Here is an 11,705-nt window from a genome sequence, read left to right on the forward strand (position 1 = left end):
CCTGGCTGTCCTGGAACTTACTTTGTAGACCAGGCTGGCCTCAAACTCACAGGCATCAGCCTGCCTCTGCTTCCTGAATTCTGGGATTAAAGGCGTGCGCCACCATCACCCTTTTTTTTTTTTTTTTTTTTTTTTTAGACAGCATGTAGCTTTGTTGTTCAGGCTGGTGATCCTTTCACCCCAGTCTTCTACCCAGCTAGACAGGTTGTTTTAGACTGAAATTTAGCTAGTAGGGAGAACAAGGCTGGACATCTAGGAAAAAAACTTACAAATTGTTAGCAAAGAACATGTAATAAATACCCCAGATTTATTTCATTTTTGTTAGGATTTTTTTTTAGATTTGTTTTACACATCTTAGTGTTTTGTTTGCATGTATAACTCATTTCAGCAGCCATAACAGCCTAACACGTGCTTGCCTGACCTTGCCTTGGTCACTAGGAGGTCAGATGCCTGCCTCATGGCAAGGAACCAATCAGAAGTTAGCTGGTGGTGCTATGCTTTACGGCTCTGGGTGTGCTTTACAGACAAGTGCACAGCAATGATGTGCAGAGCATAGCAATTGCTCTGGGAGGGCCTATAGGCCATAACAACCAGTTGACCAATCAACACTGGGCAAGTCCTCCAAGCCTGGAGGCACACCAATCCTGAGCCTGTGTGTACCACTAGACACTCCCCTTATGCTGCCCAATAAAGATCTCTGGCTTCTTGGGGTCTTTTCCTAGCCATCCACTAATGGGGTTAGGTCGTTAACTGCAATAAAACCTCTTGCTGTTTGCATCAAGTTTTTGCCTCTGCCTAGTGATTGATTGGGGTCCCCGAAGGCCTAGACTGAGATCCTGGGGACCTGAGCCTCTGGGGGTCTTTCATTACCATGTACATGCCTTGTTCCTGAAGAGGTCAGAAGAGGGCATTGGATTCTCTGGAACCTGCGTCATTGATGGTTGTGAGCCAACTTGTGGGGGCTGAGAATGGACTCTGGGTCGTCTTCATAAGCAAAGTGCTCCTAACTGCTGAGTCATTCCCCTCCCCCCCATTTATTTAATGAAACATTATGCAAAATAGAGCCATGGTCTGGAGAATATGGGAGAGGTCCTGTTCAGGATGTAGGGAATGAGGTTCAGAGGTAGGTACACAGTGATGAATTTGGGGATGGGTGAATACTGCTGTCAGGGGCTTTGCTCATTTTGGTAGGGCTCTGTAAGATGGAGTGGGGTACCTGCTAACATTGTTGAGGTCCAGAACAGGCAGAGCTGGTTAAAGACAAGGGACAGGATTGATCGATGGATGTGAAGAAAAAGCAGCACTGCAAACAGGTGTTCTTTCCTGCGGACACATCATGGTGTCGATGAACAAAATAGTTGAATTGGGAGACAAAAAACAAACAAAAAAACAGAAAAGAATGTGTAGTCTGGGAAAATTGCTCAAGAGCTAAGGAATAAGTGAGTTAGAGAACAGGTGTAGCATTGTTAAGGGAAAGACAGAATGGGTAGAAAGGACTACATTGAAGTGAGGCTCGTGACTGGAATAGCAAGCAGCATTTGAACGACTGAAGCCACAATTTTCAGACCAGCCTAGGCTATAAAAAGAGATCTTGTATCAAAACACAGGGAGGAGCGTCTCTTAGAGTTAAGATTTCACAAGTAAAGGAAATTGGTGGTGGGGGCAGAAAAGGCACGATTTCCAACTGAAAATGCATTTTTTTATAACTTTGATGGCTGCATGCATAAAGGACTGAAATGGGCAATGCTGGAGGCAACGCGTCACAGCACACGTTCTGTCTCATTTTGTAACTTTTTTTTTTCAAGACAGGGTTTCTTTGTGGAGCCTTGGCTGTTCTGGAACTCACTCTGTAGATCAGGATGACCTCAAACTCACAGACACCCGCCTGCCTCTGTCTCCCGATAGCTGGAATTAAAGCCACCGTGGCCTGTTCTCCCCCCTTTCCTTTGTATCTTCTTAAAACCCAGTTAACTGAACCAATATATTGTCATTATATGCTCCTGGCAGAATCACAAGCCTTCAGCAGCATTTGCCCACATCATCTTTACGGTGTGTGTTTAGAACCCTCTTTTGGGTTCACCAGAGGAAAATTTTGCTGATATTTCTATGCATTGCAGTTGTGGAAAGGCAAGTTCCTTCTTGCCTTTCACGATGAAAGTCTGGACATTTTTGGCACTCTTAGACATATAGTTTTTCTTACCACTGTGCTTTTACACCCTAAGAATATATACATATACTTGATTGTCTTTCTATTAACTATGAGCCCTTTCGTACAAACTTGCATTGAATTTCATCTTGTTATAAGATACCTAAAAATTATAGTCTTCTGTTTGGAAAACACACTTTAAAAACATGTTCCAAGAGTGAATGGCAAGATAAAGGGTGGCTCTCATACACTGAAGGAATCCCCTTCTGTAGGCTACACGATTTCAAGGTTCCAGCAAGTTTGTCTCGAAAAAGCTCAATTGTTGTGCCCAGAGGTCTTGAACAAAAGGTACCACTCCGTTTAGCTACGCCTCATTTGCAGCAACTGTAAGTAGATGCCGGGCCAGCTAACTTAATTGGCTTCCACTGGTGGGTGGACAGGGCTCGGGTTTCCGTACAGCAACAAGGCAGCCGTCAGCGGGTGGATCACATCAGAGCTTCTTTCCCACCAAACCATGACAACTTCCTGCAGGAGCATTGTGTTGCAAGGCCGGCTGCAAGCCTGGAGCTTTTTCCGTACAGCATCATGGCGTTCCCCGCGGGAGCTATTCGCGCCAGGGGAAGAAGCCGTCGTAAAGCAGTCGCCGCTTCCTCTTCTCCCACCTCCCACCGGCTGTCGTAAAGGGTGAATGGAGAGAAAGCTGTGGGGGGGAAGGAGGGAGGACAGGGGGCGCGGAGTCAGAGTGGCGCAGCAAGTAGCTGCAGGCGGCGGTGTGGGCGGCAGGGGTTGGGGGTGAGGGGGTGGTTCCCTGCGGCGGACGGGGCCCAAAGGGGCCAGGAGACACCCCGGCTGCAACCCGGCCTGCTGGCCCTGGGGCCGGAGTCCCCGCCCGGGGACATGGACCTCAACCGGATCATCCAGGCGCTGAAGGGCACCATAGACCCGAAGCTGAGGATCGCGGCCGAGACCGAGCTTAACCAGGTAAGCAGCGGGCCTCCCCGTCTTCCTCCTCCTCTTCTTCCCTCTCTCCCTCCTCCCACCCCAGCCTGAGACTCGGACCCCTGCGGAGCAGCTGGAGCACCTGTTGGCCATCCGGTCCTTTCTTGGTGCACTTGCCCACCCCACTTGGACAGTACAAAGAAGCTCTGAAGCCTTTGCCAGTGTGCTTTGGGTGTGATTTCTTTCCCGTAGCGCGCTTACGCGGGGACGCGGTGGGAAAATTCACCAAAGCCGAGCTAGCTTTTCTCCGGACCCGCCCTTTTCAGGTGTTGCTGTTGGAAACCCTGCCTCTCGCCTGCTTCTGGTTGCAGAGTTTTGCCGAAGCGCTGGGCAGTGCTGTCAGAAAGGGTTTTAGGAAGAGCACGCGGTTTCCATGCACCATGTACCTTTTCAAAGACCGGTCCAGTAATAAATATCTGAGGCGTTTCTTCCCGATGCTGAAACGTGCGAGACTTTCCCCTTACCCTCACTCTATTCTTCTAAGCAGTCTCGACATTGTTCCAGTGTTACTTTCAATATTTCCTATCTTTTTTTTTTTGTCCCTACTCTTCTCTCTCTCTCTCCCTCTCTCTCTTTTTTTTTTTATTTTTCTTTTCTGAGACAGGGTCTCACTATGCAGTTGTGGCTAGCCTGGAACTCAGAAATCCGCCTGCTGCTTCTGCCTTTCTGCCTCTAGACTTCTGGGATTAAAAGTGTGTGCTGCCACATCTGGTCCAACATTTGAAGATTGTAATAATCATAAGCTCTGCTTCTGCACATGTAAAGAGGGACCAGGGGCCCCTTACTAAAAAGTACACATTAAATTAAAATCTCCTCGCATGGCTTAGCAATTGTTTGGAAGTTGCTACAAGTGTGAAGGATTATTACTTAATTAGTGGATCTTAAGGGGTTGCCAGGACCAGTCTCTGCTACTCTGAGAACTATTGGGCATGGGGATTATGGGGCTTCATCCCTGATGTAAAGAATCTGAAAAGCTCGGAGTGGGAACAAGTTTGTAATTTAACTGGCTTCCCAAGGCGATTCTGTACCTCCTACAATATAAGGGTGCTTCTTGGCCAGTGTGTCTCTCCTGGTTGAGTTTTTAAAAGCCGGTGGGTTTTGAATCTTGAAAGAGATAATACTAACCGAAAATCTGTGTGGAGTTTGAGGTATTTGTGAATCCCGGGTCCCCAAGAGATAAAGGAGAGTTGAGACTCCTGTTACGGTCTATTTGGCTCTTCTGTGGGAGTGTTCAACCAAGAATTCTTGAGGCCCTATTTGATTTCCAGCCCTGCTCAAGCCTGTAATCCTAACACACACAAAGTTGTGTTGAATGAAAGGCCAAAAAGGATGCTTTGATGTTTCAGAAAGAAAAAGGCTGTCACCCTAGAGTAAGAGACACTTAGAGTCAGTGCCTGTCCCAGACTTTGTAGAGTACTATCTGGATTAACAGTCATTAGGATTTAGTTAGTAAGAATGCCACGAGGGTTGGACTTGCAACCTGCTGGTGTGTACAGTTTGACTTCCAGTTTGACACTGCTCTCACCACGTTGCAAGATGTCCCTTTGATAGTGATAATTGGGAACAGAACTTTGATGCCATGTTACACTTTCTGCTCATAGTCAAACCTTGCTTACTTCTGATTTGCCATCATGTAAGTGCAGTTTATATTTGGAAGCAGAAAAGGCTTGGAGCCTGCAGAACCAGGAGAGGTTCAATCCCATGCTCTCTTCATAGTGTTTTAATCCAAATTCTGTCTTTACTCTTCCCTGCTCCCATCTATTCATCTCACCAGAGACCATTTTCTTGGTTACTTACGTTTTACAGTGTGAGGCCCTAGGCTCATGCCTGACACCACAAAAATCAATCCAAAGCAACAAGGTAACATTGCTGTGTCATTCATTCAGCAGGTGCATCTTGTTCAGTGTTTTGGATTGTATTATGCCTTCAATAAGTTTTTGTACTTGAAGTAGAAAAATTAGATATGATGTTATTTTATCATTAATGAAGTGCGATTTTGGTATTGGGTTTTGCATGCTTGTCCCTTAGCACCCCTGTGCTATCCTGTCTGGCTGCATGAATGAAAAAGCATCTACTGTGAGGAATTAGAGCTTAGAGCTCTTTTACAGTTCCCCCTCCAAGGGTCTCATGTAGCCCAGGCTGTCTCACCTTACTGTGTCTCCAACTCTTGAGTGCTGCATCACTGTGTATGGTTGGTGTGGTGCTGACTCTGGAGCTTGGGGTTCTGTGCATGCTAGGCAAGGTCTCTGCTAACTGAGCTACCCCCCCAATCTTTTTTTTTTTTGTTCTTTCGTATTTACTCCTGTTCTTCCCCCCTCCTCTTCCCTCCTCTATCTCTTTGACATAGTGTCTTGCCATGGAGCCTGCTCCTCCTGCCTCAGCCTCCTGTGTGCTAGAATTATAGATGTATACTGCCTGGCTTTTTTATTTCTTTGGTGGTATAGGGGTTTTGCTCATGCTAGGTCAACAGTTTACTCTTATTCTCAGCCTTAAAACATTTACTTTCATTACCAAGTTCTGGAATTCCTGCTTTTTTTTGATTTTTCAAGACAGGGTTTTTCTGTGTAGTTTTGGAGCCTGTCCTGGCACTCGCTCTGTAGATCAGGCTGGCCTTGAACTCACAGAAATCCGCCTGCCTCTGCCTCCCAAGTGCTGGGATTAAAGGCATGTGCCACCAACACCGGGCTATGCCTTATGTTTTTTATCTTTTTGTGGTGGTGCTTATTGGTTGGGCCCAGTATCACACATGGGAGGCATACACCAAGCTACTACATCCTTAGCCATCCATCATCATCTTTGCTGTTAGGAATGATGAGTTATTTGCTGATTTGTGTTCTAGGCATTGGTGTGACCACATGTTAGTTGGGGGAGACAGGTTATGAGTTGTGCAGAGAGCAGCCTACAAGTGTGTTGGAATAAATTGATGGGATTGTCATTTTCTAAGGAGACCCGGATGTTGAAACAAGAAAGGCAGGTCAGGTTCAGGGCAGGAGCAAAGAGAACAAGTCCAGGAAGGCTTCATCCCACCCACCAGCTGGGGAACTACAGGGATTGGTGGGTCAGAGACCAGGAATCTCAAGTCTTGGCATTGTATGAGTTTTTATAAAACATAGAATTTAAGTAAGAAACACAACAGTTTATTTTCAGAAAGCTTCACAGATACAAAGCAAATATACCCACGAAGTCATTGAGAAATGAGTCATCTTTTTGTTAGACACTTGAAGCCCAAAGAGGAACAACGATGGGGTATTATTGTGAGGGGAGTGGCCTGGAAATGCATCTGCATTTGCCCTGAATGTTTTAGCTTGCCAAGTTAACATAGACCAAATCACCAAAGAAGTCAAAAGTTTCAACAGTTCCTTAAAATGGCCAACAGTTGCAAAACAGGAGTTCCGAAATGTGTCCAATGGCAGCAACAGTTTTAATAAGTAGCATTAGTCTAAGTGCACAGGTTATTTTGTGTCTATATAAGAGTTTTTAAGAACTGAAGTCAGTTTTTATGATTATAATAAACTGAGGATGTTTATTTTTGATTTACGAGACCTTTCACTATTCAAAAAGCTATAAACCTAAATTATTTTTATAATGCGTATGTTGAAGTTGTAGAAGACTGAGTTAAATCAATATTAATATTTTCCCCATAAAAACTGCTATTAAGCTGGACATTGGTGGCACATGCTCTTAATCCCAACAGGAGGCAGAGGTGGGCTGATCTCTGTGAGTTTGAGACCAGCCTAGTCTACAGAGCAAGTTCCAGGACAGCTGAGGCTGCACAGAGATACCCTGTCATGAAAAATAAAAACAAAACAAAACAAAACAAAAAACCCTAAACAAACAAACTGTTGTTCAACACACATTTTTTTTTTTTTTTTTTTTTTTTTTAAGACTTGTTTTTGTTTTTGAAACCAGGTCTCACTGTGTAGCTCTGGCTGGTCTGGAAATTGATATGTAAATCATATTGGACTTAAAGAGATCCACCTGCCTCTGCCTCTAAGTGCTGAGATTAAAGGCCTGTGCTGCCATACCCAGCAAAAAGATTTATTCTTAATTATATTCATATAATTAATAATTCATATAATGCATTTTAATTTGTGTATTTTTTTTTAAAGTCTGTATGTATATGGGTATATGCAGGTGTCTTTGGAATCCAGAGTCACTAGAACCCATGGAATTTGAATTACAGGCACCTGTGAGCAGCTTGACTTAGTGCTGGGAACTGAATTTGCATCCTCTGGAAGAGCTGCAGATGTTCTCTCCTAAGCCCCTGCTTTGTTTTGTTTTGTTGTTTTTTTTTTTTTTTTTTCTGAGCTGGGGTTTCACTGTGTAGCTTTGGAGCCTATCCTTGAACTAGTTAGCTCTTGTAGACCAGGCTGGTCTCAAACTCACAGAGATCCGCCTGCCTCTGCCTCCTGAGTGCTGGGATTAAAATATATACCACCACACCCAGTTGGAGAAGTCCTTTTAAAAAGTTTCCTGGGGCCTGGAGAGATAGATTAGCAATTAAGAGCTGTTGCAGGATATTTGATCACACTGTGAACACTGAGATTGTTAATTAATGGGAAAACCTGTTTCTAGCTGTGGTGTGGCTTAGCCCTAGCACACACCTTTAGTCCAAGAGCTTTCTGCTTGAATAAAATCAACCATAGGTCAAGAGGAGCAAGCAACCAGTTGACAGGAAGTGAATGTAGGATTAAGGGAAAAAAAAAAAAAACAGTAAGAGGGAGTCAGGAGGATAGATAGGGAGACGAACAGGAAGTAGAAGGGAGGGACCTTCAGTTTAAAGAATTATTTTGAGATGGTATAGGAGAAGGGAGAGGTTTCTGGGATATCGGATGAGGAGGAAGGTCAGTTGGGTGCTCTCTCTGAGCTAGCAGGCTTTCACCTCAGTATCTGGCTCCTGAGTCTTTATTGGTGAAATTGAATATTTTGTTAATATTTCCATTGGATGCTCTTCCAGAGGTCCTGAGTTCAATTCCCAGCACCCACATGGTGGCTCACAACCATCTGTAACTCCAGTTCCAGGGAATCTGACTCCTCTTCTGACTTCTGTGGAGACCAGACACGCAAGTGGTGCCCAGGCATACATGCAAACAAAGCACTCTTACACATGAGAATAGATTTAAAAATTGAGTGGTTTGGCAAGATGACTTAGTGGGTAAAGGTTCTTGGCCTTCCTAGCCTGATGACCAGAGCTTCATCTAGAACACATATAAAGATGGAAGGAGAGAGTAGACTCCACAAATTGTCTTCTGACCTACACACACACACACACACACACACACACACACACACACACACACACACACACAAGAATTTTTTTTTTTTTTTTTTTTGAGGAAAAATTGAGTGGTTTACTAACTTAGCTGTGTCTCAAAGGGCTACATGGCCCATATGGGCTTTAGAAGATGTCAAGCTGAATGGACCCTATGCAGTGTTCAAGGTCTGGTTTCTCTCCTTGAGAATATCTTGGGACTTCTGGTAGTATCAGTGGGCAGGTCAAGCGGAGCTCCAGGGATGTGCAGGGCTGTGGGATATCTGTGCAAATATGGTCAGGGAGAACGGGGTTCTGTGCTGTTTGTGCCCATGGCCAGTCTCAGGAACAGATCAGAGTAAACAGCCAGTGGATGAAATGGTCCAGGCATCAGGCTGAACAGGAAGTTGTTATCGTGGACTCTCGAGACATCGTGACATTGAGAAGAATGTGCCTAGCGACGCCCGCCCACTGCTATCCATGCTGCTCAGTCCCACTCAGGACCAGCCTCTCTCTAGCACATGGAAATTTTTGGTTTTTTTGGGCATTTTTGTTTTGTTTTTATTTTTTTGAGACAGGGTTTCTCTATGTAGCTTTGGAGCCTATCCTGGCACTCGCTCTGGAGACCAGGCTGGCCTCGAACTCACAGAGATCCTCCTGCCTCTGCCTTCCGAGTGCTGGGATTAAAGGTGTGTGCCACCACTGCCCGGCTAACACATGGACTTTTTTTTTTTTAAATTTTCATCTTCTTTTTACATTTGTTTTGTGATTTTTTTTTTAAAGATCTTATTTATTTAGTATACAGTGTTCTGCCTGCACGTATGCCTGCACGGCAGAAGAGGGCACCAGATCTCTTTACAGATTGTTGTGAGCCTCCATGTGGTTGCTGGGAATTGAACTCAGGACCTCAGGAAGAGCAGTCAGTGCTCTTAACCTCTGAGCCATCTCTCCAGCCCAATACATGGAATTTTTAAAAACATATTGTATTCGTTTTTTGTTTGTCAAAAAAAAAAATTCACATCAAGAAAATTAAAGCCCAGATAATCTGGGAGGAAACGTTTGTCCTGAGTAGGTTATGTTAGTGGCTTTTCTTCTTCTAGTAACAAATACCTGATAAAAGCAATTTAAGAGAGGAAGGGTTTACTGAGAGTGTAGTCCACCATGGTGGTTAAAGCATGGCATTAGGAGCTTGAAACAGCTGGTCACCTTGCAGTCCACAGTAAGGAAGCAGAGACAGCTAAATGCTGGTGTCTGCTGGCTTGTTTCTTTTCCTTCAGTGGGGGACCCTGGCCCATGGGCTGATTCAGCCCATGTGTAATGAGTGTCTTCCTGTATCAATTAACTCCACTACAGATTTCCTTCAGAAATGTCTAGAGGCTTGACTGAGAGTTGAATGTAGATCCCGTCACTGTGACAATCAATATTGACTACCACAGAGGTCAAATAAAAGGCTGAGATCATAAATCCATTAGTAGCTCTTAGAGTTGATTAATAAAAAATGAAATATCCCCTCTCAAAGGATAAAGGGTTTTATAAGACATTTGTAGAAGAAATGAATGGTCAACAAAAAGGCCCTTGAGTAACAGAGGAAGTATCATTTAAGATAGTAATAAGATTTTGAAGTTTCAAAAGTCCTTGTGGTAGGTGAACTCCCGTGCAGGGCTAGAGAGCTACCTACTTTGAGCTACAATTTTTTTTTTTTTTTTGGTTTTTTTTTTGAGACAGGGTTTTCTGTATAGCTTTGGAGCCTATTCTGGCACTCGCTCTGGAGACCAGGCTGGCCTCAAACTCACAGAGATCCGCCTGCCTCTGCCTCCTGAGTGCTGGGATTAAAGGCCCGGCGAGCTACTACTTTGAGCAGAGCATTTTGGGAATATATGCCAAACATCATAAAAGTACTCATATTTTTATTCATTAGTTATAAGAATTTTTTCCACTTAAAAGTATTTTCATAATCTTCATTTTACCTCAGGATTTCTTTAATTGTTTATGGTTTTTCTTTCATTTGGACAGTAATGTATTCTGTAATGGTGTGTGTAGCTATTCAGAATGCCCTGTTTTTACAAAGCATTTCTTTGTAATTTCAGTCCTACAAGATTATTAATTTTGCCCCCAGCTTGCTTCGGATCATAGTCTCCGACCAGGTGGAGTTCCCAGTTCGTCAGGCAGGTAAGTCGCCTTTTCAAGTTAATGAGAGTTCTGCCTTAAATCTAAATAGTTATAATGCACTGTACCAGACCTGTTCAACGAAAAATTTAATAATTAAAAAAACACTTGTACAAGATCATGACAATTAAAATTCCAGCATAGATCCAGGAATGACCCCTAAAGCCCCGCCCCTATGGGCAAGTTTGATGGCAGTTGATGGTTGCTGGAGGAGAGAGTCACTCTCCTTTGGGGATATGTGGTTGCCTCAGTGAATGGCCACACACCCATGTTCATAGGGCATCACCAATGTGACTCAGGGCTACTAACTATAGCAACAGAAAATAACGAGGCAATGACAATGGGAAGAAGATGTCATCTCAGTCACTAGGGGAGTTGAGGGAAGGTAATGGTGGATGGATATGACCAGTATTCATTATCCATAATCGGATTTTTTTCCGTCAGGGACCATCCGCTCCCCTGTAACGACATGGAGCCTTACTACTAATTATGAAAGCTCAACTGATAGCTTAGGCTTGACTTAAATTAACCCGTATCTTTTAATCTGTGTTCTTTTATGTGGCTTGGTTACCTTTATGCTGAACTGCCTATTATGCTTCCTCTCTGCCTGGCTGGTGACTCCACCCTTCTTCCCAGTGTCCTCCGTGCCCGGAAATCGGTCATTCACCTTTTTATTAGACCAATCAAAGTGGCACATCTTCACAGTGTACAAAAAGATTATTCCACAACATTTCCCCCCTTTGTCTAAATAAAAAGGAAAGGTTTTAACTCTTACACAGTAACACTATATACAATAAGAACAATTATCAGGTAAGAATTACATTTGTAATATCTAGTGCATTTGTATTTGGCAGATTCAGAGAGAGTACTGTATTAATTATCTAAATGTATGGAACATTCAAGTAATAAAAAATAATTAAAAAATAAAAATCTTTTGAAAAATTTGGAAGAAACACTTCTAAGACATAAAAATATTTTCTTGCTGGGCAGTGGTGGCGCTGCCTTTAGTCCCAGCACTTGGGAGGCAGAGGCAGGTGGATCTCTGTGAGTTTGAGGCCATCCTGGTCTACAGAGTGAGTTTCAGGACAGCCAGAGCTATATAGAGAAACCCTGTCTCGAAAAAACCAAAAAAATTTTTTTTTC

At 43.8% G+C, this 11,705-nt stretch overlaps 1 protein-coding gene across 4 annotated transcripts in view; it reads left to right on the forward strand.

Annotated features, from left to right (window-relative positions):
* Positions 1-2,918: 2,918 nt before the first annotated feature.
* Positions 2,919-11,705, forward strand: part of Ipo8 (importin 8) — a 63,212-nt gene continuing 54,425 nt past the window's right edge. For 2 of the 4 annotated variants that reach the window (XM_027430051.2, XM_027430052.2), the window contains exons 1-2: positions 2,920-3,127; positions 10,484-10,565. In XM_027430051.2, the coding sequence (XP_027285852.1) occupies positions 3,044-3,127; positions 10,484-10,565 (166 nt within the window). In that variant the 5' untranslated portion in view covers positions 2,920-3,043. Of the gene's footprint in view, positions 3,128-10,483; positions 10,566-11,705 lie in introns of all 4 variants that reach the window. The other 2 variants (XM_027430053.2, XM_035448536.1) reach the window with 2 other exon arrangements.

The sequence above is a fragment of the Cricetulus griseus genome, chromosome 8 (assembly GCF_003668045.3).
Source record: "Cricetulus griseus strain 17A/GY chromosome 8, alternate assembly CriGri-PICRH-1.0, whole genome shotgun sequence".
Lineage (NCBI taxonomy): Eukaryota > Metazoa > Chordata > Mammalia > Rodentia > Cricetidae > Cricetulus > Cricetulus griseus.